Source organism: Felis catus, chromosome B4 (assembly GCF_018350175.1).
Source record: "Felis catus isolate Fca126 chromosome B4, F.catus_Fca126_mat1.0, whole genome shotgun sequence".
NCBI classification, from domain to species: Eukaryota; Metazoa; Chordata; class Mammalia; order Carnivora; family Felidae; genus Felis; species Felis catus.
Window position 1 is genome coordinate 94965677 of NC_058374.1, and position 27460 is coordinate 94993136.

The 27460-nt window shown below is 34.1% G+C and overlaps 1 protein-coding gene across 3 annotated transcripts in view; it reads left to right on the forward strand.

Moving 5' to 3' along the window:
• CNOT2 (CCR4-NOT transcription complex subunit 2) overlaps positions 1–27460 on the forward strand; it is a 130419-nt gene that overhangs the window by 94688 nt on the left and 8271 nt on the right. For 2 of the 3 annotated variants that reach the window (XM_003989040.6, XM_006933889.5), the window contains exons 4-14: positions 1349–1415; positions 11754–11901; positions 12630–12812; positions 15128–15207; positions 18077–18202; positions 20011–20135; positions 21087–21207; positions 21299–21455; positions 23982–24043; positions 24133–24182; positions 26083–26183. In XM_003989040.6, the coding sequence (XP_003989089.1) occupies positions 1349–1415; positions 11754–11901; positions 12630–12812; positions 15128–15207; positions 18077–18202; positions 20011–20135; positions 21087–21207; positions 21299–21455; positions 23982–24043; positions 24133–24182; positions 26083–26183 (1220 nt within the window). The remainder of the gene's footprint in view (positions 1–1348; positions 1416–11753; positions 11902–12629; positions 12813–15127; positions 15208–18076; positions 18203–20010; positions 20136–21086; positions 21208–21298; positions 21456–23981; positions 24044–24132; positions 24183–26082; positions 26184–27460) is intronic. The other variant, XM_019835217.2, reaches the window with a different exon arrangement.

Here is a 27460-nt window from a genome sequence, read left to right on the forward strand (position 1 = left end):
AGCATATTCTTTTATTTTCCATTCTTCTGTGTATGCCCAAATGCGCATAGGCGTATAAGCCCCACCTCCCTTCACTAATTACATGTTATGAAATCACTGGTGTTTTTTATTTTGTTTGTATTCTAATCCTGTCATTAACTTTCATCATACTTTTGCTCACTGCGTATTCTCAGCCTGGAAGATCCTTCATCTGTGCCCACATCAGATGTTACTGCTCTATAAAATATTCCTGTTACCTCACCCTCATTTAGAGTTATCTTCCTCTGGTGATACTTCAGAGCATTTACTGCATTGTACCTTAGAGTATAATTAGGTGTATAATTCATTCTCTTCTACTAGAGTGTAACTCTTAAGATGATATGGCCCAAGCCTTATATAGTTAAATTATTTTGGTGGTTGCTTAATATAAGAGAATACACAAACATACACTTAAGTGTACACATTTTTATTTACTTATTTTATCTACTTTGTGTATAACACTGCCACATGCAGTGCCCAGTCTCTGTGAGGAAATAAAAAATGAATATATATAACATGTTCCATGAATATAACATGCCTTCAAAGAATTTATATTCTACTAAGAAAAAAAGACACTGATGCAATAAATTGAAAGACGTTGATAAGTGCCAAAGTCACATCACTCACTCACCGTATACATTATATACTATGGCTATATATAGTATATGTAGTATATGTATATGTATATGTAAGTATTTTGTATATGTAACTTACAAGTTACATATACTTACAAGTATATGTAAGTAATTTTGACTTGTCCTTTGGTATTGGGCCCTCTGCCCACTTACTATATGATTGTATGCATGTTTGTTACATTTTTCTACCCATTTGATACACATCAACTATTTGCAAATATAAATGTTAGGAAATATTCTTACAAAATATAAAACTTTCCTACTTAGGTAATTTTACTTTCAACTTTTAATAAACTGAATTTAGAATTTAGCTTAGTATATTATCTAAGAATCAAGTAATTTCACTGACACATGTATAGAGGCTGACTTTTTGAGATGCTGCCTTCATGGTTTTGTTAGCCTAGTTTTTTGTTTTAAGTGAAATAATGATGCTGCTGTAGTTTTATTTGGAGTAACTTGAAACAAAACTTGTAGTAATCAGAAATTAGTTTTATAAGTACATTTTGATTTCATCCAATTGTGATATTTTCTCTAGAAACATGGAATTCATTATGTAATACTTGTTTTGTGATGTTTTGAAGAATGAGAAATGTGTGTTGACTCTCCCATTATGATATATTGTACAGATTTGTAAAGTGTAAATGCATTGCTCTGTGTACTTTCTTTACGCTCTAATATAATTAATTTGTTTCTAGATGCTGGCATCACCATCTACGTCAGGTCAGCTGTCTCAGTTTGGGGCAAGTTTATACGGGCAACAAAGTAAGAATTTTGTATTTATTCTGGGATACTTGATTTAACACAAAAATAACTACCAAGTAAAGAACAATCAGTGCTGCCCTTGTGGGTCAGTTCTAGGATTTAAAAGAAAAGATTTTTAATTTTCAGTTTTCCTTATTTCACTCACATAGCAAAACTTATTATTTCAGACCTAATTCAAAATTTGTTGTTATCTGGATATAGGATAGATTGAAATTTATTTTTACATCTTTTGTATCTGTACATTCCTTTGTTAGTACAGTGTTTTTTGAAGAAAAATTTGCTGAGCAAATAAATAATAGACATTCTCTGTGTTTTCAGTTAGAGGAAGTTAAAACATTTTTTGTTTGGTCAGTTGAGTGGATTGTTTTGTTTGTGTTTTTTGGCTTTTTTATTAATGAAAGACCATAACAATTTGTGAAATGTTCTCTTTGTTTAGCACGTATTTCTTCTTTCACTTTAGCTCAGTCTGGATATAGAACATGTGTTTTTGACTCACAGTTCAATGCTTTTTCCAAATATAAGATTGAATTTCTTTTTAAGTACGGTAATGCTTTTATAGCGCTTAGCACAGTGCCTGGCGCATAGTAAGCGCTCAATAAATGTTAGCTATGATTATCACATAAAATTTTTATAAAACTAAGTAATAAAATCTTCCAATTTTTTTCAAATTAATTGTCCACACTTAAATATTAATAAGATTTTATTATCTCTAATTTTCTAAGATTTTATTATCTGATTAATGTCAGAGACTGATGTCTCATCTCTGTTAATAGAAGGGGAGTGTTAAAAGGGATATAAATTCCTACCAAAGATTACAGAAATAAAGTAACTGGAGGAGACAGTATGCTCACTGAGGATCTTAAGCAGCTTCAAATAAAAATCAGTTATTTGATTTGGGACCCTTTCCCAGTATAATAAAAAGCAAAATTTTGATAGGTATCAGAATAGTTCGTCAGACCACTTTATTGTTCAAATTTATTTTGAAGGTTAGCAGAGGGAGGAACTTATTTTGTTAGACAAATATAGTTTCCATCTACTTTATTCTTCCTTCCTCTTTTGCTGTGGGGTGCAATTTTGTTAATACAGAATTAGTAAATAAAATTATTAATTGCATATAGATATTAGCACTTTTCCTGTAGTCGTGTAGAAAATATTTTTTAAAAAGCTTTACATTGCATAAAAGAGGTGTTGCTTATTGATCCACAAATGTTCATTCTAATTGTCGAGGGGATGTTATTAGCTAGTAATTTGTTTCATTTAGCCTGTGTTTTAGTATGAAACCTACTACTTTCACTGTTCTGGCAGTCTTTACCATGAAAATATCTAGTTATTTTAAAGCTACCCTTATCTCTATAGAGTAACTGCAAAGAACTTACTTTGTTTTCTTTTTAAAGCCCACAATTTATCACAGCAGAAAGTAGATATGGAATGGAGAAAAATGATACTTGAGAAGCTAAGGTTATTTATGAAGGAGAATGGTAGTTATTTTACAGTATAATCAGCTATATGGACTTCTAAAATCTGCTGTAATTTTTTACCCTGCAAATGTGAAATTGTAATTGGGTTAAGATATGGAATGGGTTAATGTTTGAAATATAGTTTTTTATTGGTATCAGACACTTAATTAACTTCTTTATGTGTGTAAAATGGTTGTGTTAATTATTAAGAGTATACAAAGGTTAATGAATGAACAAAGTTGTTTTCATTAGATAAAGTATTTTGTACTTGGTCATTTAAAAAGAAATCACATATGACAGATATTTCCTGTTGGAATTTAGTATAGTAAATGGCTGTATTCCTCCTGTAGCATTGGCGAACCAGCATTTTCAATGCATGGCTCAGTCTTTCAACTAAGACATTGTAGGTATTAGTCTACAGAAAAATTGACCCTTAGGTCAACTGGAACTGAAATGTCTCAAGTCAGGGTACGGTTATTCCTTTCCAGGGTACAGATCTAGAAGGTACAACTAGTGAAAAAAAGACAGGGGCTGGATTCCCAGTCTCTGTTCATTAGGATAGACCCGAAAGGGCCAAATATGTCATTTAGCTGTTAAGTAGTCTGAACACACACCTTGTCAGAGAGAGCACCAGCTACCCTGTGGGACTTGAGGCTCTGGGTTTCAGTAGTATAAATTAGTCAGCATGTTAATACTTGAGAAGCTAACCTCAATAAAGGATAGTGAGATAGAAGGAATAGTAGGTGGGATAGATTAGTGACATTCTTCTTATGGTAACTAATTCTAATTGTGCATTAGGCTTGATATAACTTGCCTCCAAAGTGTATTAAATACTACCATTCACTCTGTATTCAGATTGGCAAAGTTCAGCAGGAATTTGTACCATTAAAATGGAGGTCTAACATCTGTTTCGTGTTCTTTTTTTAATTTTTATTTCTTTAACATTTATTCATTTCTGACAGAGACAGAGCATGAGTAGGGGAAGAGCAGAGAGAGAGGGAGATGCAGAATCTGAAGCAGGCTCCAGACTCTGGGCTGTCAGCAGAAAGCCCGATGTGGGGCTTGAACTCATGAGCCATGAGATCATGACCTGAGCTGAAGTCGGACATTTAACTGACTGAGCTACCCAGGCACCCCGTGTTTTGTGTTCTTGATGATTACAGAGGTTAGAGGTGGAGAAGGAAGAGTAGCCTCCAAAACTGACACTCACAGAGATTAAACAAGGGAGGACGTTCCTCTTGGAATGGATACGGGCCTGGTGAAGCCTACATTTTGCCTGATTTGTGTGGAAGTAATTGTGTAGTACATAAGGGTACCTAGAAGATGCTGGACTAGGGGCTTGTATGATCACAGGTTCCGGTATAGTCTGACTGTATCCAAATATGTAACTTACTTTTCATCTACAAGTTCATGTGAATACTGTGCATTAAATGATAGCTATAGAAGCTATTGAATGGAATCTTGTGTTCAAGTTGCATAATGTTCTCTACTTGTCATCTTTGCATGTGTAAGATTTTGGGTATGCCTTATAGGTTTAAAGACCCCCTTGGGCTTCCCAAAGCTACCAACTAGTTTGAAATTAACAAGGAACCAGGAATTAATCTCTCCGCAATATTCAGTGCATTGAAATTAAATGGTAGTAAAATTGGAGTGACTTCTTCTTTCTTACCAAAAAGATTTAGAGCTTTGGAGAATTGGACAGAAGGAAAACTACTATTTACTGAGTGCTTCCTATATGCCTATTATCTTATAGGCACATAGGTTAACTAGCTCTCAGGATGAATCCATGATAAATATTTGTATCTGAATTCTCTGAGGACCTGGGTCATTTGCTGGGGAAAGAAAGAAATTTGTCTTTCTGGGATCTGGACTCCTGACTTGAGAGCAGTTGGCACATTCTCATGCTTTGAACAATATCCTCCTGTTTTAAGAACACCTAGATGAAGGCTGTTTTGTTTTGTGGAGAACCAGAGCACAGGTGGGTGATTGAGAAGTGGTGCTGTTGACAGTGTATTTAGGCAGATGACACATTTCAGAAAATTATAGGACCATTTAACAGATACTTGAATTAATACTGAATGCTCTGGGAGTTCTTGTTCTCAAGCACATGTTATAGTTGGGGAGGTCAAGACATTTATATGTAAAATGTTACATAACAGCCTACAATGCTAATACATAGGTTAAAAAGTATTGTGTTGAATGGTATGGACAGATTTAGGGTTTAGAGAGAAAAAAGCACAGTAAGCTTCAAAAAGAAGATAGGAATTGAGTTTAATTGGAGCTTACTGAGTGCCTACCATAAAATGAATGGCATAATGTTGCCTAGTGCAGATGTGTGGTAGAAGAGGTCATTCTGCTGTGTATACACTGTATGTACAGTGTACCTACTGCTGTGATGTTACTGCCTTTATTACATGTCTTTACTGCCTTTGTATCCTCTGTATTCTGTACATCTCAGGCACTCAGTAAATGTTTATAGAATGCATGTTGAGCAAGCTATAGTTAATCTGGTAGATAAGTACACAAGGTATTTTATTACAAAGCAGAGGAGGAAGGACTGAGTTTTCTGGCTATTTCAGAGGTGGGAGTAATCACGTATCTTGGAGAATGATCAGGAAAGCATTTACAAATGAAGTCATGTTTAACATTGGCCTTAAACAGACTGTGGGGTAAGGTTGTTCTAGTGGTGGGAGCAACACCTATAGCATGGGGTAATTTGGGGGCAGTCTAGTTTATCAAGGCAAGGGAAACCTCTTAGGCTATTACATTGGTTTCATTCAAGAAGTATGATCTTTATAGTTCTGTGGGATATATCTCAAGATCTTTACCATTTTTCAAGGTCAAGAACACAAGCATACAGTTTTCCTGCAGAAAACAACGATTTTGTGAAAACCATTACTTCATTAGACTGTAAGTTTATTTTCACCTTTAGGACCACCTGTTGACTTTTTTTTTTTTTTTTTTTTTTTTTTTTTTTTGCATAGGTGTGTTTCACATCCCACCTCACCCACCCCCAGAAAGTTAATACTTACTGCATATTTACTATGTGTATGGTGCTATTTTAAGTACTTTATAGGAATTAACTCATTTCATCTTCACAACTGTCCCAAGAGAGATTAAGGGATTTGCCCAAGGTTTTACAGGCAGTAAGTACTAGAGCCAGGATTCTATTACTTAGTAAGTGTAACTGTGTGAACATCAGTTGAGAACAGAAGTTTCTTTGAATCCTGGACGTTACATATTACTTACTGAATGTCATGACCCTAGATAGTGGGCTGTTAGCACATAATAGAAACAACAAATGTTAAATCCACAGAATTAAAGAGTTTTCTGACCAGGGCATGGTGGTAGTATTTAGTTGGCTACTTCTACCATGGGTGAAATATTATTCCAGGATGTAAGAGTATGGCAAATAATAAAGATCTTGTTTTCATGGAGCTTATATTTTAATGGGGAAAAAATAATTGTGCAGACAACTAGGAAATAACATGATTCTGGTAGTAAGCACTATAATAATTAAGTCAGGTTAAGGGATGAGTGGATGGAATTAGTATTTCACATGGAGCAGTCAAAGAAGTTATCTCTGAGGAGGTGATATTTGAATGGAAACTTGAATGTTGAAAAAGGGACATCTTTGGAAAGATCAGGTACAGATGACAGCAAATGGATCCTCATCAGAATGTAAGAATGAACTTAATGAGTTAAAGGAAGAGTGAGAGGGACAGTGTAATGAACAAAGAAAGTAGAAGATTAATGGGGTAGCAGGTGTCAGATCATGGAGTCTTGTAGAGATTTTATAAAGACTTTGGATTTATTCTAAGTTTAATGGAAGGATTTTAAGATACAGTTTCATTTTTAAAAGATCACTTTGCTCTGTAGCAAAGGGACTGAGTGGTGAGGGCCAAATGATAAGAAGAGAAAGACAGTGCTACTGCTGCAGCATTCCAGGCAGGAAAATAGGCTTGGGCCGGGGATGGAGGTGTTAGGAAGCGGTCAGATTTGGGATATTTTGGAGATAGAGCTAATATGATTTGGTGATGTAGGATGTGAAAGAGACAGACCAAAGATCTCTAAAGTTTGAGACCCGCATTACTTTGTGAATGGGTGTCATGAATCTAGAGTGGGAACTTAGGTTGAGGAGGAGTAAGCCAAATGTTGTCAGGTACTCTCAGCTGGTTCCAATATAGCAGCAGCTTTTCATAGTTGAGAATGGCGAAGCCAGTTAACTCCATCCATGTTTCTTTCTTGTTCCATACATCCTTAGTACCCAGAAGCAAGCCCATTCCTCCTCCACGCTATATATCACTTGTCCTCATTTTCATACATCTTATTGTTTTCTCATACTGAATTGTTACAATGTTTTTACCCACCTGACTCATCATCACCACCATCAAATACCTGACTAGATCTCTTTCATTATTTTAATTCATGTTCTATCTCCTCCAGAAATATTTTCTGATTCCAAATCCATTTTACTTTCATATCTGAGTTAGTGGTCCCTCCCATATACATCAGGGCACACTGTGTATAGTGTAAACACCTGCTTTGTGGCATTTAAAAAAAAAATCTATACTTCAACAGAATAAGAGAAGGGAAAGTATTCTAGGTTGGGAGATGGATATGAATAAAAGTTCAGGGACAGATTTGGAGAGAGGACCAGGGAAAAAAGGAAGATCGTTCAATGAAGCTGTGGGGGGAAGCAAAGATTAGAAGAATCTTTTGGGTCATGACAGAGAATTTTAAAAGACTAAACTGTGATTGGATTTAATACTATAGGACAGTGATTCTCAACTCTGGCTGTACCCCTAAAAACACGTCGAGAATTTTTAAAATCCCACTGGCCATGAATTGCCTGGATTCAGACTAAGTGACAATTTCTGGGTAGGGGACCCAGATTTTAAAGTTCCCCAGGTGATGTAAGCGTTAGCAACTACTATAAGAAGTGGAAAATAATTGGTTGAAAGTAAGAGTCAAGAAATTGAATCATTATATATTCTTCATTATTTGTGACCTTGGGTAGGTAACTTAATTCCTAATGTTCTTTATCTGTAACTTTGTTGGATGATCTCTGTGGAGACTTTCCTATTTCTAAAATCCTTTGATTTTAACGAAGGAAAATGTATAACAAAATTATGTTGCGGGGAAGATTAATCAGCTAAGTGCAGGGCAGATTGGAGGTAAGAAGATATGAGGACAAATTGGAGGTTAGAAGGTGGTTATTCATTGTTAGTGTGGGCAGGACAGTGAGTTCCTAGGAGAAGCTAGTTGCTTTGGAAATGGAAAAGGGGGCACATTAAGCCCTCTTGCACCAATTCATAGATTTTCTACCCTTTCCTTAATAAAGATTTCAGGAGACTTCATTTAAGTGTGAGTGTTCAAGGGTTTGGTTGCTATGACTAGTTTTTTTTCTTGTAACTTGTATTATTAATATTTGTTTTTAGCAAAATATTGAATAAAGGATGGCATATTTTGCCATAAAGTACTTAACGGATGTGCTCTTAACCAGTTGTGCAGTGGAAATAATTCATAGAAACATTTCTTAGATCATATTCTCTTGGATTTCTGAAAAATGATCAATAAAAGATTGAATTCATTCTCTGTTTAGCACCCTGCCAAATTAGAGGTAGGAATCTACTTGGAGTATGTTCATATATTTCTCCTAATACTGTATTATTCTTTATTAGCAATTTGTCAAATTGAAAGAAAAATTTGATTCAGAACTATAAAGTTTTTAACTACTTTTTAACTTTTTGTTCATTCTTTTATACCTCATAATATTTTTTACCTGTTGTAGTTATTTTATGCCAAATTTTTTATGAGATCTTTTTTCCCCCACTTTTTCTTTTAGATTACACATCTTCTTGGTACAGCATTTTGGAGAAGTTTTTTTTTTTGTGATTGTTTCTAATTATATCATTAAAAGAGTAGTTTTCCCTCTTTGACCTTACCCAGTTGTAATTGACTCATGTTACTCAAATTTAATGATTTAGTATATTTTGTTTCCTAAAAATAAGTCTTTGTATGTCCTTATTCAGTGATACTCTCTCTGTTTTAAAAGAATTCAGTTTTTAATTGAATTTGAAATAGCTTGATTAGTAAGTTAGTCAAAGCTTGATGATCCAGTTTGAAAATGATGCACTCCTCTTATTTTTCATAACTACCTCGTTCAAAAAAATGCAACTCAGACTGATTGAACTTACCTGTTTTATGAAATTCAAGAGTGTTAAAGGAAAAATAAAAGTAAACACTGATCTTTGAGTTTATGTCATACTGTCTTCCTCCATTCTCAGCACTATAAATTAACTCGTGTGCCAGTAGCCAGTCAACTAAATAAATAACCATAGCCATTCTTGTTTCTGTCTCCAAAAGTTTTTTGCTAATGTTCAGATAATCTGTAGTCTCTAAGATATTTCTGAAGTTCTAAATTTTCATAATACAGCATAGAATATGTATATGAAGGATTGAAGTAAACAAATCTTAATGAGTCTTTAGTAAGGTATACTGATTATTAGAAAAGAGCCAAAGGATACTTGATTTTTTTAGAAAGTGTATGTTTATTTATAGTGCTGAAAGTAGAAGAGTGAAAAAGAAAGGGAAAGTAAAATTAGAACTAAAACTTGACAGGTATAAAGACAGGAAGAAAGAAGATGGAGGGAAAAGATGAAGGGATGGAGGCTTAGAAAAATTTTGAAGAGAGGTAAATATTTTGGGGGGGTAAGGCAAAAGAAAAAAAATAGAGGTGTCTCAAATTGGTAGATACTCACAAAGAGTGTTCATGTTCACTTAGTGTTATATTGGGCTCGCATAGGGTTTCCATGAAGAACACTAGGAGTTAAGAGATCTAAATTCTAGTCTTGGTTCTTTGTGTCACCTTGGAAAAGTCAGTTAACTCATCTGAGCTCAGATTCCTCATCTGTAAAATGCGAACATTGGACTAGGTGATCTTTAAGGTCCCTTCTGGCTCTAAAATTGTGTAATATTTCTTGGTGGTCAGTAATTGTGTGAAACACATTCCTGTTGTTAATTCACAGCTATTGCTGATTTTAGGACAGCATGTTTGGGGAGAAGGATGTAAACTCCCTAAGGGTAGGAGCCTTTTCTGTCTTGTTCACTGCTGTATCCCCAGCAGCTAGCACAGTAGTTGGCACATAGGAGGCACTCAATAAATGTTTGTTGAATGAGTGATATGAAAAGTATCACTTTGATGGTTCCTTATGGGAGCATCTAGAGGGCCTAGAGGGAAACTAGAGTGGATGAAGAGAAGGAAAAGACTGATTTCTTCTGAAGAAATCTTATATGGCTGATTTTTAATCTCTTGTTTTTCCTTATTTTGTCCTGATTCAGAGAAAGTGTCTGCAGCTAGCGGTATATTAATGGTCACAAAACTTTTAGTGACCATACATACATATGGTGAACTACACCAACATAAAATCTAAGCCAGTTAGTTCCCTTCATGTCACCTAAAGAAAAACAGAACCAGCCTCTGTTCCTCATGGAACCTGTCTGAAAAGAGTACACATAGAATATATTGAGTGGGTTTATTGGCTTCATTCACTTGGGAAGCCAAATTAGGCTACAAGCCAAGTACTGAGGCCCCCAGATTCCCGTGAAATCTTTGTGATCCACTGGTATCCTTGGGATAGAAGATAGTACGTTGTTATGCCAAAGATAAATTTTGCAAAAGTTCTTGAGGTAAAACATTCAGAAAATATATTTACTCTAATTTTTTGGAGGTTATAGTTTCAAAATATTCAGGTCCTTGAAATTCTGGCTCCTGAAGTTAGACCAAAAAGGGAAGAAAAGAGTCACTTTAAATCCCTAGCACTAAAGCAATCTGTGTATTCATTAGCTCTCTCCATCTTATCACTTTTATTTAACTTCCAGTTCAGAGTAAGTTTAGTTGACTGACAGGCAATTTCACAGCTGACTAGAAATAGAAAGCACCAAAAAGTGTGGGTCAGGAAGATGGAAGCATTCATAGGCAGATGTGATAACTGGTGACAGCAGGACATCCTTAATCTGAATGGGGAAAGGGCAGAGAATCTAAACACCTAGAATATCAGATATCCCTGATAACTTCTGAATCATTAAGAAATTAATAATTTATATTTCACATTAACAGAAGTTAGGAAATCTGTCAGACGTTTCTGAAATAAGTTTATCCCAGTTAATTTTTTCTGTTTTGTAGCTGAATGCTAAAACTTCAGTAGTCTGTAAAATGTGCCTGTTGGAATACATGCATCCTTGCATGTGGCCCCAGAAGTACGAGATAATTATATACAGGGTCATTGTACTTTGGAAACTTTTAAATGTTTTAAATTCTTGTCTCTTATATCAGCTTGAGTTTTTTTTTTTTTAACAGTTGCTGACATTTTATGTTAGATTTGTAAAAATTGTAATGTTGAGAAGTATGTATGTATAAATAGTAGAGATTTCTTAAATGTGTTTTAAAAGGCTCATATAAAAATTAAAGCTACATCAGCAAGGTGGGGTTAAATGTCTGTGTTCCTCAGTTTTGATTTAAAACATAAAAACATAAAACTGCAAATTTCTTAAAGCCATATTTGTACAAAATGTTTTTGTTGAGACATAAGTCATCTAATTTGTTAAAACCTTTGGCAGACATAGTCTATTGTAAAATAGAAATATGAAAGATACAAATATGAAGGCGATATCCATTCATAATATTAAATTTCAGACTAGAACCTTTTTGTTAAAATCAGATTCCATTTGGAGTGAATTGAATATATCCATTTAAAACTTGCATATTATATTACATGTTAGGTCATTTAAAAATGTTTTAAATTGCCAACTCCAGAAGATGGATAACAATTTCATTCCTGATGGCAATGAATTTCCTTCTTCTGAATTTTTTTAATAGGTGCACTAGGCCTTCCAATGAGGGGGATGAGCAACAATACCCCTCAGTTAAATCGCAGCTTATCACAAGGCACTCAGTTACCGAGCCACGTCACGCCAACAACAGGGGTACCAACAATGTCACTTCACACGCCTCCATCTCCAAGCAGGTATTTATTGATGGACCAGAATATTTCTCAAAATGTATCTTTGTAGAGTAAGCAACTTTCTAGTTTTTAATAAGATAACTAATTATTTTTCTGGTTCAGTGCCTTTCACTGAGGAAAAGAAAGTTAATACCCTATGCTCCTTTTATTTCATTGCAAATTGATAAGTATAGTGTAAGATGTTCTTATCCTGCATCTAGCATACTGGTTGTCAGCTGGGTGGGTATCAAGGGTTAATCACCACCTGGGGACCTTTATCAGAAGCCAGCTCTCTTCCTCAAAAGAGGATGTGTAATTTAAAATCATTCCTCAGATAATTCTGATTATTGCTCCCTCAACACACATTCATTGTTCTAGTGAGTAAAACAAAACAAGATTACATAGATGATGCATATTAGCATGAAGAAGATAGAATGGCATACATTTCGAATGAACTTATTTTAAATATATGTGTGAAATACATTTGTATTATTTTATATCATAGTCACAGCAATAATTTTCTCCTCTTAAATATCACCTTACATTAGTTCTGCCGTAATTTACCCAGTTTCTTGTTGGTTTTACTTTTCTTTTCAAAGAGCTAGAATGACCAGACAAAATAAGTAATGAAAATTAGCAGTGTAATTTGAAAGTGTATTTCAGGTTCTGGGGTCAGGCTGATTGATTATTTACAGAGAATTTTAATGAGTGATTGTAGAGAGCTTATTTAGTATAATGGACTTCTTTTTCAGGGGTATTTTGCCTATGAATCCTAGGAATATGATGAACCACTCCCAGGTTGGTCAGGGCATTGGAATTCCTAGCAGGACAAATAGCATGAGCAGTTCAGGGTTAGGTAGCCCCAACAGAAGCTCGCCAAGCATAATATGTATGCCAAAGCAGCAGCCTTCTCGACAGCCTTTTACTGTGAACAGGTAAGATGTTTATTGATAATGTGTATAATTGTCTTTCTGGGTGTTTTCAGATTTGCCTTTTCGTATTCAACATTCTGTTTCTTGAGTCTTGGCTTCTGTCTCATAAGTATGTTTCATCGTATTTTTATGACCAAAGATTCTCTTTCTGTTACACATTACAACTTTAACCTCCCCAAACTAAAGGCATGTTCTTTTGAAAATCAGTTTGATTGTAGAAAGCACATTAAAGCTTTTTGTTGTTGTTAGAAAAGAATTGTTCTTAAGTTGCCACCAGGCAAATTTTTATTGATAGGTCCTTCCTCTGTTAAATGAGGCTGGCCACTTAATGTGGTAAGAGTTCCAGACTTATGAATACTACCAGGGATATGTTTGACTATTACTGCCTTGCTTCACTTATGCTTTGGTTCAGTACCTTTTCAACTAAAACTCAGTTTGGTGGTTTGGAGACTTAGTAACCAGAGACTTTTTTAAGACTACATCTACAATATTTGAAAATAGTGTCATGTCCTGGGGTTTAAAACAAGATGAGCTGTGTGCTTTATACACCTTTTTGTACTGTCCATTTGCATGTTTACTATGCAGATAATAATGACATTATGAAGACCAGTTGTCCATCTTAAGATTTTTAAGCTGTTCAGATAATTTATATGAGAGTGATGACTACAGTACAAGGCTTTGTATCTTGCAAAAATAGCATTTAAGTCTGCCATTTTTTTAAAAAAATGGGGAACTGTGGGAGGAAAAACGATCTTGACCTATTTGCTATCATCTTACCCATTTAATTCACTTTATCTGTTACTTGTAAAATCTGGATTCAAATAGGTTATTAACACATTTCCTGTTTGATCTTCATCCCATAAACTCCAGTTCTTTTATTTAGATTTATGAGTATTTCTCTTAATAATTTTACTGCTTTTACTTTTTTAAAAAAATTATTATCATAAAGGGTTATCAAAATTCTTATCTCCTTGATAGCTTCCTAATCATACACTTCTTGGGCTTTATCACATCTTTTCTTACAGTATTGTTCATTGAATGTATGTTTATATTTTTGCCTTTCCATATTTTTTCACATTTTAATTGTTTTTTAAAAATACATTGCTTATAAATTGTCAATGAAACATGGGTTTCTAAAACCCTGCTTACTAGTTTTGGTAAATTGTATTTGTTACAGAATGTTTTCATCCCTTAGTATTTACTCAATGTGTGAAGGTACCTAGGTCACCAACATTGCTCACTTGCTATGAAACAAGTATTTTTGATGGCTTTCCTTCTCTTCTCTAGAGTATTGTTTGATCAGCTCCAGATTTTGTGAAAACACTATTTGGCCATAGTTAGTTTTACAGATTTAGGTGAAAAAACAAAAACAAAAAACCCTGTCATCTTCAAACACTTTAACCCTACTCATAACACTGATACACTCTTTTATCAGATTATTTGATGGTAAAGATGCCTACTTTCATTGTAGAATTTGCATTAACAGCTCTTTTTGACATTCTTAATTACTTCTGGCCTTGCCTTAAGTTCAGACTTGTTTTTGTTTTCTCATGTTTAGGCTTGTGCAAAAAAGGGAGGCGTTTGTAATTATTTACCACGTACCAATTGTGCACTGCTTTAGAATGGAGGGCACTATGGAGAGATTTGGTTTTTCTTTTAAGTAGCTGAAAGATAAACTATATTTGGATAAGAATGATGTGTTTTAGAGCACTAAATTCAGTTAAAGAAAAACATCGCTTAATTCAGGTAAACTGAACCTTTATTGAGTGCCTGTTGTGTATCCTCCTGAAGACTAAAGGCAGAGGATGCAAAGATGACTATGACACAGACCCTGTATCTGAGGAGTTTATATTCTAGTTGGGAAAGACTGTGTTGTATGAAAGAAGATCTTTTATGGAAAGCAATAATGGCACACTTTACCAGTAGTGGAAGGAGCACAAGTATTCAGGAATAATAGTTTTACACTAAACTACATGTTTTTGAGATCAGTTACTTCTACCAGTGTATCCAGTAAGTTGGTTCTCCAAGCACATCAAATAGTGCCCTTAATCTCTGTTTTCCTCCAGACTTATGTGTACATTCTTTGCTTTTTGTTTTTTAATTCATCTGTTTAAGACATTATGGTTCTCAGTTATTCATGGAGGGACTTCAGGAACATTTTCAAATAAAGGTTAAACTCAGAAAAATGAAAGTAGTGTTTGTTTTTAAACATATTGTTGTTTTATATGAGGAGGTCAAAAGTATACACTTCTGTTTTTCTTCATCTGGAAGTTAGTGTTCTCTTACTGTATATCTAAAATTATTTTCTATGTACCCAGTATGTCTGGATTTGGAATGAACAGGAATCAGGCATTTGGAATGAATAACTCCTTATCAAGTAACATTTTTAATGGAACAGGTAAGCTTATTCTGGAGGTAGTACCCTATAAAAAATATGGTAGATCTTTGAAATATGAAGCAATTCAACATACTGGTCTTAAAATATTACTAGATTTTTGTGTTAAACTGGTAGAATTTAATTTAGTGAGAATTTGACAGGAATAGGGTTTAATTCAAGTGAATAGTTGAGAGATATTTAAATATATTTTTTCACTTGATGTGGTAATAGCATAGTGTTATAACTTCAGAATTATTTCCTTAATACCTAGAGAAAGCCCCTGAACATTACCCTAGTCTGTATTTATGCTTCAGAATTTTTTTTGCTTCAAGAGCGTTTCCTGTCCTCAGTCCTGTCACTACAGTCTAATTTAGGTTGAGTGTTACAGCATTCTGGTTATAGGGACCCAGATTGAAGAAACCTTTAAAATTTTATTGGAGCACTTAACAACTTTTTCTTAATAATTTTAATAATACTAATTTTGGCATTTAACCCTTGGATTTTTTATCCAGTTTTATATGTAAAGTTCAGAATTTAATTACAGAGAAATCTGATTTTGAATTCCTGCAGTCCATTGGTTTCTTTCTTTTATCAACTGCTTCAGAGAGAAGAGAACAGGAGGCTTAATTGCTATTCTGCTTCAGATTTCACCCTCTTCCATCCTTGCCTCCAGACCCTTTCCAGAGAAAAGAAATAAAGGACGTTGTTACGGTCATAGGAGCAAAAATGAATTGATCATTCAGAGAGAAATATATGTGAAGGAAGTGGAAGGGAAAGAATGATCAGTGAAATGAAGCATATGTGGAAGCATCAGACAAGATTTAGTAATGAAATGTCATTTGTGACTATGAGCTTTTAATTTTATGTGGTATTATATGTGTAGCAGCGTAGATTGATCAAATTAGACTTTAAAATTCCAAATTGTAGCATTTAAAACTTATAGTTTTATGTTCAAGGTGTTAAAAATGATATGAAGTACCATATTCCCACTGTTTCTGAAATGTTCCAATTTTTTCATATTTTATTATCTCTGAAATCAGACTATGTATCATAGTTTAATTGGCAAGTTATTTTTTTTTCCTAAATGGACCATAAAGTAACAGTGTGTCTGACAATGCCATCTTATATTCTGAATTATGCTTTTCCACACTTCCATAAATTTTAAAATTATTTTTAAAATTCAGTTTTAACTAAACTTTAACTATTTTTAGGAAAATTGTCTCCAAGTCTTTACCTAAAAATTCAAATTTGGGGGTTTATTAAGTATTTTTTAGGTTAAAATCCTCAGATAGCATGGCAATTTTAAATTCCATCTTAGAGGACCTGAAGATGTGTATTGAAAGTTAATACATATTCAAAGTTTTTGGTTAATTTATAACTATATAACTAACTATAATAGAATAATTCAAGAAAGATAACTTTTGTAGATTGAAACACTATAAATTTGTCCTGTTGGTCTTTTTATGTAGTAGTATCTTTTTTAAATTAAAAATTAATAAATTGCTGTTTGTTTAGAAACAGTAGATATGATTTTATCATTTACTCTTCATAATTTTAAATTATAACCTGAGTTGGATTGTTATGAGAGTGTGTTGTTTTTCTGTCAACAAAGTAATCTTGAGGTAATTAGTTTCTGAGATTTTTCTAATTATGAAACTTGGAGAAAAATTCAAAATTAACTGAAAGGCCACATAAATTAAAAATGCTATAAAACATGAAAACATCAGATGAAACAAAGTTTTTAAAAAAAACCCTATAGTTCAGGCTAAAACTAAGGTAGAAAATTAAATTCTTCAAAAATTAAGCATATAAGATTGTAAGAATAATAGAGTAATAAAAGTTGAGAAGAAATTAAGGGGATGATTAAAATTGGCAACATAGAGGGGCCCCTACCTGGCTCAGTTAGTAGAGCATGCAAGTCTTGATCTTGGGGTTATGAGTTTGAGCCCCATGTTGGGTGTAGAGATCACTTAAAAATAAAATCTTTAAAAAATAGGCAAAGTAGAAATATTAGGTTAAATTTCAGGCTGATCTTTTTCATTTAAAATGAACAAAAATTAATTTTATTCATTTAATATATTTATTGAGCGCCTACTGTGCAATAGGTAATATAATCTTCTGGGCTTTGCATCATATTCCATGCTTCCCAAACTCTTGCCAGACATGGGAACCCTATTTATATTGTGTCTACCCCACCTGGCTATACTCCCCAACTGCAGAAACAGACACACACACACTTGCACACACATACGTGTGTATGGGACAAGTAGATCACAGGACAGAAGTCCTTAGAGTTTCTGCTCCCACTGCCTGTGTTTCAGATATGATTCTGGTCATTTGCAAGAGGCACTGTCATTATCACACCTGTGTGTTACTAAAGCTCCAAGCATCCAGATACTACCTCTGCTTTTGGATATAATGAAAAGAACAGTTACATCACAACGGTCTCTCTCTTGTTAGCTAACAAGAGAGCTATAACTTTAGAGTACCCTCCTTCACAGGGGAAATAATGTACCACATTAACTCCTTATTGTCTATCTTAAGTCTCTAGGATTTGGGGTTTTTATTATGCTAGCTACATATTGTTTGCTGAATTATTCATGAAATTCTTTTGCATGAAATAAGTCCACAAGTGTTTAATGTACACTTATACATACTTAGTACAGTGCTGTGTCTTTAGGAAGAAGGTACTGTCATTTCAAATTATACGATGGTTGGTGTTTAATAATCCCTTTAAAATGTTTGTACAGAATGCCTGGCTGGCTCAGTCAGTAGAGTATGTGGCTCTTGATCTCTGGGTTGTGAGTGCAAGCCCCATATTGGGCCGAGAGCTTATTTAAAATAAAATAAAATGTTTGTAGAACCAATAATGTTCTTTCTCATTATTTAGATGGAAGCGAAAATGTGACAGGATTGGACCTTTCAGATTTTCCAGCGTTAGCAGACCGAAACAGAAGAGAAGGAAGTGGTAACCCAACTCCATTAATAAACCCCTTGGCTGGAAGAGCTCCTTATGGTAATTAAGCTTTCTAATAATGGCTAATGGAAACTTTTCCATTGTGCACACACACACAGACATACACATTTGTGTACATATGCATGTTCATGTCTGTACACACACACACACACACACACACACACAATATGTTTTCTAATCAGAGTAGCATAATTTCGTCAAAGCTGATATATGCAAAGTGCATTTTCCTTCCAGAATACCATGATAGCAAAGTTAGATGGGAAACAGTTTGTACAGAAACCCAAAAGGAAATGTTCATTGGTATTCAGAGGTTTTCATCTGGCATTTCTGCCTTAAGTGTACCATAATGATTAAGGTGCCTTTTCTCTTCTTAATTCATCACACATTTTTGAAGAATACATTCCTGCATTCCTGGTGATTAGTAATGACTAACCTTACATGGAATATTTTTCCTAAGCCAGTTTCTCAACCTCCACACTACTGACATTTGGATCAGATAATTCTTTGTAAATGGGGGGTGGTGGGGGGCTGTTCTGTGCATTAGAGAATGTTATAGCAACATCCCTGGCCTCTGCCAACTTGATGCCAATAGTACCTCTCCCCACCATCGTTTTGACAACCATAGGTGTCTCTAGACATTGACACATGTCCCATGGGAGAAACAATTGCCTTCTGTTGAAAACTGCTCATAGGGTCATGGATAGTTCATGTAGACTCTTGGTCACAATTAAAGCCCTTTCTCACTGTCTCTAATAATTAAGAGATTTGGCCAAATGAAAAGGAAGGGCATGAAATGTGTGCAATAACAACTTAGACGTGAAAATTATGTAACAACAATGTAGCCGTATTCTCTTTACCCATTGCACATAGTTGTTTCCTTTTGGGAGAATCTGATAGAGATCAGTAGCAGAAACAATGAACTTAGAAGCATCAGTTCATAACTTTTTTAAGATAATGGTTTCTCCCATTTTCATCCAAGAAGGATTTCTGTGCCTTTCAGAATATGAATATAAATTAACAGTGTGTGGAGAAGGGAGAGTATATATTGTTAGTATTCTAAAGTTTCCAAATTAGTCTTTCAAAAATAACAAAAAAAAATGATCTGCCCTGGAAGTTGAGTACCTAGCTACTTGATTCTCAGTTCAGACTCTAATGTTTTTAACCTTTCCTCATAGGTCCATTTTTTCATCCCTTTAATCATTCCCGTTGCTCTCCTTGGACCAACTCTAGTTTCTCCATATCGTTCTTGAATTGTGGAGCCCCAAACTGGATATTGTTCTCCAATAAGGGCCTGACTAATGCCAAGTATAGTGGGAGGATTACTTCCCAGTTCTTGCATGTTTTACATCTATTACATGGAGTCCAAGAAAATCTGAAATAATATGGAGTTGTTTTATAATTGATTGCAATTTGCTCACTCTGTAAGTCACTTTCAAGTAGAATACTGACATGTTCTTTTAAAATTTATTTTGTTCATTTGTATTTGACAATTAACTGGTGTTTATAATAGCTAGTCAAATATTTAAGTCAAGCTTTAAACCAAAAATTTTAATAACTATTACCAATATCAAATTGTTTTTAAGCATCTATATATGACATTAGATTTAGAATTATAGGATTACCACTTACTTCCCTTGTATTATTTTGTATATTGAGTTATTAATCAAGTATATAAAAATATAGTTCTTCATTATTATCCTGAATACTAATTTTTTGAAGTGTGCTTTCATAGTGTAATAAAAAATCCTTTTGGTATGTTAGTATGAGGAAACTTTAGTTTTTTTATAATTTGTAGTAAAATAGCATAAATATGAATTAGAATTTTCTGGATTATTTTCATTACATAGTGGGAATGGTAACAAAACCAGCAAATGAGCAATCCCAGGACTTCTCAATACACAATGAAGATTTTCCAGCATTACCTGGTTCCAGCTATAAAGATCCAACGTCAAGTAATGATGACAGTAAATCTGTAAGTAACTGAGAATTATGTGTGTGAGTAATGTAGTTTTTTCCCTTCAGACTTCTCTTGTATTAACAGTTTTATAGACTATATTAAGGACTTACTAAGTACTGTTACAAAGTTGTTTATCTTGAATATCTGTAATAATCTAACTTCTGAAGAATGTGGAAAACCTTTATAACTTAGAAGATAGCCTATTTTTTTCCTATTTCGTATAGGTTTGCAAATTTCTGTTGAACTTCTCAGAGTTAATTTAGACTTTTATTGTAGTCCCTGTCAGCTGGATCCCATGAAGTTTGATATTATAGCCTTCTAAGGAGCTGTGTTTTTCTTGAGTAAGTTTTCTCCTTGAAGAATCTTTATACACATTTTTATTCCTGTGTTGATTCAGCCAACTCAGCTTCCTCTTTCTGACTTAACGAATGTGTTTTATTTCTTCCACATTTCACTGAAAATAGCTTTTTTTTGTGTGTGTGATGGGAGTTTGTATGTATTGTTAAAATAGTTGATAAAGAAGATTACTGGGTAAGAATTAAATATGAATTTTAAAAGTTTATATATTCTAACTTATCCTGGAGGTTTTTATGGTGATATCATAGGCAATGTACTGTAATATTTCTCTTCTAAATTAAAGTGTTGAAGAGTGAAACTTGAAGTATATCCCAAAGCATATAGTTCTGAGATAAAGATTATTTTTCTGTGACTGAAGATCTGAGATATATAAGAATATCTTTCATATATTTTTGTCCTTTAAATACCCAAATGTGTAAAATACAGGATTTATTTGTAAACCATGGCACAGTTGTGGAAACAAAAAGTTTCATGTAGAACTTGAAAAACAGGTAATAATATACTACCAATTTAAATATAATAAAGAATGAATAGAAAGGTAACTAATATGTGTACTCAATTTTTGCACTTAACAAATTTTAATGTCACATTTAATTTTTTCCATGTTAGAATTTGAATACATCTGGCAAGACAACTTCAAGTACAGATGGACCCAAATTCCCTGGAGATAAAAGTTCAACAACGCAAAATAATAACCAGCAGAAAAAAGGGATCCAGGTGTTACCTGATGGTGGGACTCTATAAAATATGTCAAAGATATTACAGAATTCGTTTCTTTACTTTTTCCTTAAAGATAAAATTACTATGTTCTTCTTATCCAGGTCGGGTTACTAACATTCCTCAAGGGATGGTGACGGACCAATTTGGAATGATTGGCCTGTTAACATTTATCAGGGCAGCAGAGACAGACCCAGGAATGGTACATCTTGCATTAGGAAGTGACTTAACAACATTAGGCCTCAATCTGAACTCTCCTGAGTAAGTTTTTTTCTTTTCTTCCACATTTGTGTATAATACTTCCTTGTGGATTTCCAGTTTTTAATTTCATGTGATCACAGTGTAGTACCTGCAGCCACTCGTTGCTGTTCTCTCTTGACTGTTTGGGTCATTCCCTCTCATGTTAGCTCCTGGATCACTGTCATTTGACAGTATCATTCCCTTATAATTTGGCAGTTTCAAAATACACATATTTGATCCTTCCAGAATCCTGAGATCTTGGCTCCTTGAGTTTCTCACCTCCAAAAGTCTTAACCCTCCACCATATCTCAGCTACTTACAAAGTTATCCCTTTGACCTTGGCATTATCAGTAACTTCAGTTTCCCTGTAATTTTAAGTCTCTGCTCCCATGCCACTTCCGGTTTTCCGTCTTTCTCCCTCTAGCACTGACTCCAATAATCATTTGACTCCTTGGGATCTTCAGTCTATTGATTCTTCTGCCTTTTACTGTTCTTCAACATCCTTCTCTTCGCCTGAGAAGATTTCACTTTCTTCTTACCCAGTTAAATTCTTTAGTCTTTGGTAATGGCTTTTTACATACACGCTTGACTACTTTGCCCCTCTCTTACTTTGTCATGATTTCATGGCAAAAACTACAACCCTGGTTATACTTCAGTTATTCCATTCTTGATCTGTGCTATTGAACTGGTTAAAGAAAAGCACACAACGTCACTGCCTAGTCCTCACTTCTAGGAACCTCAGAAGCGGGCTCATAATTCTGCCACCCATAATTGTAAGTGGCTGGTCCCTTCATTCTTTTGCTCTCCTATGCAACTATTCCACACTCGTTTCTCCTAACATCTAATTACCTTTTTCCCAGTCCTTACTCTCAGATGGAGACCTTGCTTTTTTTTTTTTTCTTTCCTGAGTTTTTATTTAAATTCCAGTTAGTTAACTTACAGTGTAATACTAGTTTCAGGTGTAGTAGTAAGACCTTGCTTTTTTAATTTCTACTTTCCTAAGAAAGCTGGACGTAATCAGAAGAGAATGTCAGCATAGTCCTACCACCAGATCTAACTATCTGCTACCATCTGCACCCACCTTATTCTTGTCTTTCACCCTGCTGATCCATGCTTTCTACTTAAAGTCTCTCTTGAAAACTCAAGGACATAGCTCTAACAATTTTTGCACATTGTTGGATCGTTTCCGTCAGCGTACGAGTAATGCTATTACTTCCTCTATGTTAATAAAGTACATTCTTTTTGTCTAATCTCTTCCATGAATTACTGCCTTTATTTCTTTATTCTTACTTTTTGAAGAGCAAAACTCTTTTAAAAAGCCATTTTTTATCTTCCATTTGTCTTCTCCCATTCTCTGTTAAACCCATTTCAGTTAGGATTTTGCTCCCTCACCCCTTCACTAAACCTGCTCTCATTGAGGTCATCAAATCCAGTGGTCTCTTGTAGAAACTTGACCTGTCAGCAACGTTTGACATAATGCATTCATTGCTTCATGCTTCTCATTGCTTTTAACTGCCAGCACCCTGGTTTGAATCACCATCCTTTCTTTCCTAGATTATACCATCAGACAGTCCCCAGGTGTCCCTGATGCTCTGTGTGCCCCTCACAATCTCTTCTTTATGTAGCAGCCAAGACAATCCTTTCTGCATAAGTTAATCCTTTGCTCAGTGCCCGGTAAAGGTCTGTGGTTTCCTTATGATTAAAAACCTAAAATCTTTACAGGCCTACTCATCTCCACAGGCATGATCTGTCTCTCTCCTGCCACCACCTCAACAGCTTCTCCCTTTGTTCACTCTGTTCCAGTTTCATTGACCTTCACTGGCTTGGCTGTACCTCAGACATGTCAGTCATATGCCCACCTTAGTTTTGCTAAGTTGCTTAATTTGCTCTAGCAGTTCCCTCAGACTAGAATAGTCTTCTGCCAGGTCATGAATATGGCTGACCCCCCTCACATCTTTCGAATTTTTGTTCAAATCCTATCCTATCTTCTAAATGGAACCTAAGCTGGCTACCTAATTTAATGCAACTGATACCCCTCCTTACCCCTCCACCAACACGGAATGCGCCTCCTCCTAATCCACCATCCTAACCAGAAAGTAAATTTTATGTTGTCAGTTATCTTTGTTTTGTTCGCTGATGTATCTCAAGCACCTGTAACAGTGTCAGGCATGTAATAGGCACTTAGTAAATATTTGGTGAATTTGAACTTTGGCTTTTAATAATTACTGATTTTTTCTGGCCATGTAAATGGGAAAGTAATTTTACTGGGGGCATGGTATTAATGAATTTAAAGCATTCTGAGTTGAAGTTACGTATATATGTGAATATATAACTTGTAACTTAATATAGACACTGAGTATATATACAGCTATTTAACCGTGTTTCATTTTTCTGCTGTGTAAGTTGTAGTAAACACATGAAACGAAATTAGAAGTAAAGATATTCATTTTACTTTTGAAGTCATTTTTCTTGATTTCCTGAATAAAATTAGAAATCTTTGATTCTACTTTGGATTTCAGAGTGGTTTTTTTTTTCCCTCTTATTCAGAAATCTTTACCCCAAATTTGCATCACCCTGGGCATCTTCACCTTGTCGACCTCAAGACATAGGTAGGAGAATCTATTTGTGTTCAGACCTTTTAAAAATATTTTTTAAACTGAGAATCAGTTAATAAGGCTTTTTTCATTTTATTATCCAGACTTCCATGTTCCATCTGAGTACTTAACGAACATTCACATTAGGGATAAGGTGAGTGTAGTTTATTATTCTCCTCAGTCAGCATGAATGTATCTATTTTCCAGGCACTGGTTTTCAGTTTAGACAGCATAAAGTCTTTTGAAATAATTAGCAGTGGTCTCAGGGGTATGCTTTCATGTTGCCAATTCAATTATAACGGTTTTATTTCTATTTTAATGTTTTGATGAGAATCCTGGGTTATATTTAAAGAATATGTTTTAAAAACAAAACAGTGGTAGGTCTGGTCAAATATTTCTCAGAGTTCTTAATAATAGGTTATAACCATGGTTGATGAGAATCAACTATTTTGGAAAATTTGATGAATTTCTTTCTGATATTCTCATTTTATGCCCTTGTAGCAATAAGAAATATATTTTTACAAATATTACAGTGTTTTCAGTGGAACAGTGTGTACATTTAAAAGCTATGGCATTGGCTTTAAAATTTTTTTTAATTACCTAAAATTCTAGCTATAAAATAACTATTAACAGATTGAAGTTTTCACTTTTTTTTTTAATCAAAAAAAGAAAATGGTAGATACTCTTGTTGAGGGGAAAGAACTAAAATGTTCGTTTCTGTTAGAAATTGTATCCCTAGATTTTGGCGTTGAGGAAAGATACGATTTATTAAAACTTATGTGTTACACATATGTATATAAATATGTATTGCATTATATATTTATACATAAATATAAAATATTATATATGTGTGTGTGTACACACACACACACACACACACACAGGTGTTCTGTGTCTGTACCATGCAATTGCATGGTCAAATGGATGTTGATTTTGTGGACAGGCAAGTAAAGAGATATTTCTCAATATGTCTCAATACTTGAATAGATGGAAGACAAGAAGTATGGGATAGAGCTTATTTTTTCTGTTTGTGGATCGTGTGATTTTTCTGCTACATCTATCATAGGGCTTTTTTGCTCCAATTACCTAAGGGTTCCAAAGCCTTTTCTTACGGCAATTTAAGAAATACTGATTTGAGAGAATTTGTCACATTAAAAACTGCTGCTTGAATGGGGATAATATGGAGAGAAAAATTATATTCTAAGAATGTATAACAGTTAAACATTTAGATGCAGGATTAGGTGAAGAGAGAAAAGTTTTTTCATTTTGGTGAGAATAAAGGCTTTTCCTAACACAAGAGTTGGAGTCTATTAAACTCAGTGTTTTATTAGAGTTTGGTTGGCAGTTAATGTTTCTGCTTTATGGAGGGACATGTGAAGCAATCATCTTTTAGTCATCCATTTAAACAAAATAAAGAGCTATCAATTTATGATTTTTGTATTTACCATATGTGATTTGGTAAAAATACATAACCAATTTGTGAATCACTGTCAGATACAGACTGAGCTAACATTTCTTACAGGTTTCCTATGTATCAGGTCCTCTTTAATGCACCTTTAAGGTGCATTCGTATACAGGCACTTTATCAATTTTTACTTACATTCTTAGTAACCTTGTAGGTCTCATTTCTCCATTTTATGTGGAAGTTCAGAGACCTTAAATAACTTGGACATGGGTCATATTAGTAAATAGTGGAACCAGGACTTGAATATAACTCCTGCATCTCTGAGCATCATGTTCCACTATTGTTACTGTGTTGGGTATTAATAAACCCTCGTGTAAAACAGCATTTGGTCTTGCTGAGAAGTTTTTATATAGGTTCTTATTTTATTATTATATAAATAGATGTACCAGAAATAGTTGTTAAATGACTCTAGTTATTTAAATGATAAAACTCCCCCTTAGGGTTATAACTACCTATGAAATCACGTAATAACAGTTATCTACTACAAAGAAGAGGGTTTGTTTATCTTGTTATTTTTACTATCGTGATAGCAATGTTAGGGTTTTCAAACTTATTTTACACTTCAGAATAATTGATTTCTCTTTTCCAGCTGGCTGCAATAAAACTTGGCCGATACGGAGAAGATCTTCTCTTCTATCTCTATTACATGAATGGAGGAGACGTATTACAACTTTTAGCTGCAGTAGAGCTGTATGTTCAAAGTATTTTCAAACACTTTTGTATTATAGTGGATCTTGTTTATTCTGAAAACTTTTTTTTTTTAATGATGGCTATAGTCTGTCTTTTGTTTTTAAAGCAGAAATATTTCCATCAAGAAATAATTTGTTTTTACATTTAGTAAAATAAAGTTAATTTAGATTGAAAGTTTATATTGCTATGGTTTCATAGTCATTGTATACATAAAAGGAATTATTTCAGATTTAAATAATCCTAAATTTGTAAGAAGACAGGATTGACTTCATTCATGAATTTGGTGAATCTGATTTTTATAAATATGTGAAGTATAAGATCTGGTCGCTTCCTAACTGTGGCTCATCTTCTTATGGAACCACATAAGACAATGAATTGAATGACAATTGAATTTCATTTGACAATGAATTTCATCATTTATCTGTTGAGTATTATATGGGCAAGGCACTGTGCATATTTCTTGTGTGTTCTGAAGTATTGATAAAGTCCACATTCATTATCAGAAGCTTGTTGGCCAACTTAAATAAATTAATGTTAAGTAGTTGGCCCATTGGATACATCTTTTTTCCTGAGCATTTCTGTTTTTGCCCGATGCTCTAAGAATAAAAATTTTGTGTCATTTCTCATATGTCCAATTGGTAACATTTTGTTACCAATGGACTATTATAATAATCATGTTTACTTGAGTGAATTGTTAGTTAAAATTCATGATGTTATGGGGCACCTGGCTGGCTCAGTCGATGGAGCAAGTGACTCTTGATCTCAGGGTCCTGAGTTCAAGCCCCACGTTGGGGATAGAGATTACAAAAAGAAAATCAGGATGTTGTGATTGAGAGACCTAATTTTTTACAGATTTAAATATTTTATAATATTCCTAATAACATTTCTATAAATGACCTTGGATCAGATACTTAAAATGTAAAATTCACTGTGTTGATAATAAATTGTTTTTTTATTTTTCTATTGAGAATTTGTTTTCTCCCATGTTTTCCCCTCATTTTTTGTAACATAGAAATTGTTACCTGTTACCTTTTAATTTATTCATAAGTAAATAAATTCATTTAGTCATTCATATATCCATTACTGGCAGTTCTGTCTCATATCTCTTTTATGTTGAAAAATTACCTCACTGTATTAGTAGGAAAGTATTTGTTTATATGGAGGTTTGTTCTACCAGAGATGTTTTTTGTGGCTCATTTACCTCCTTTGGATGTTACTTCCCCAGTTTACAAGTGATATAAATCCTCATTGATTCTTGCATGAATTCTAGTGGATAT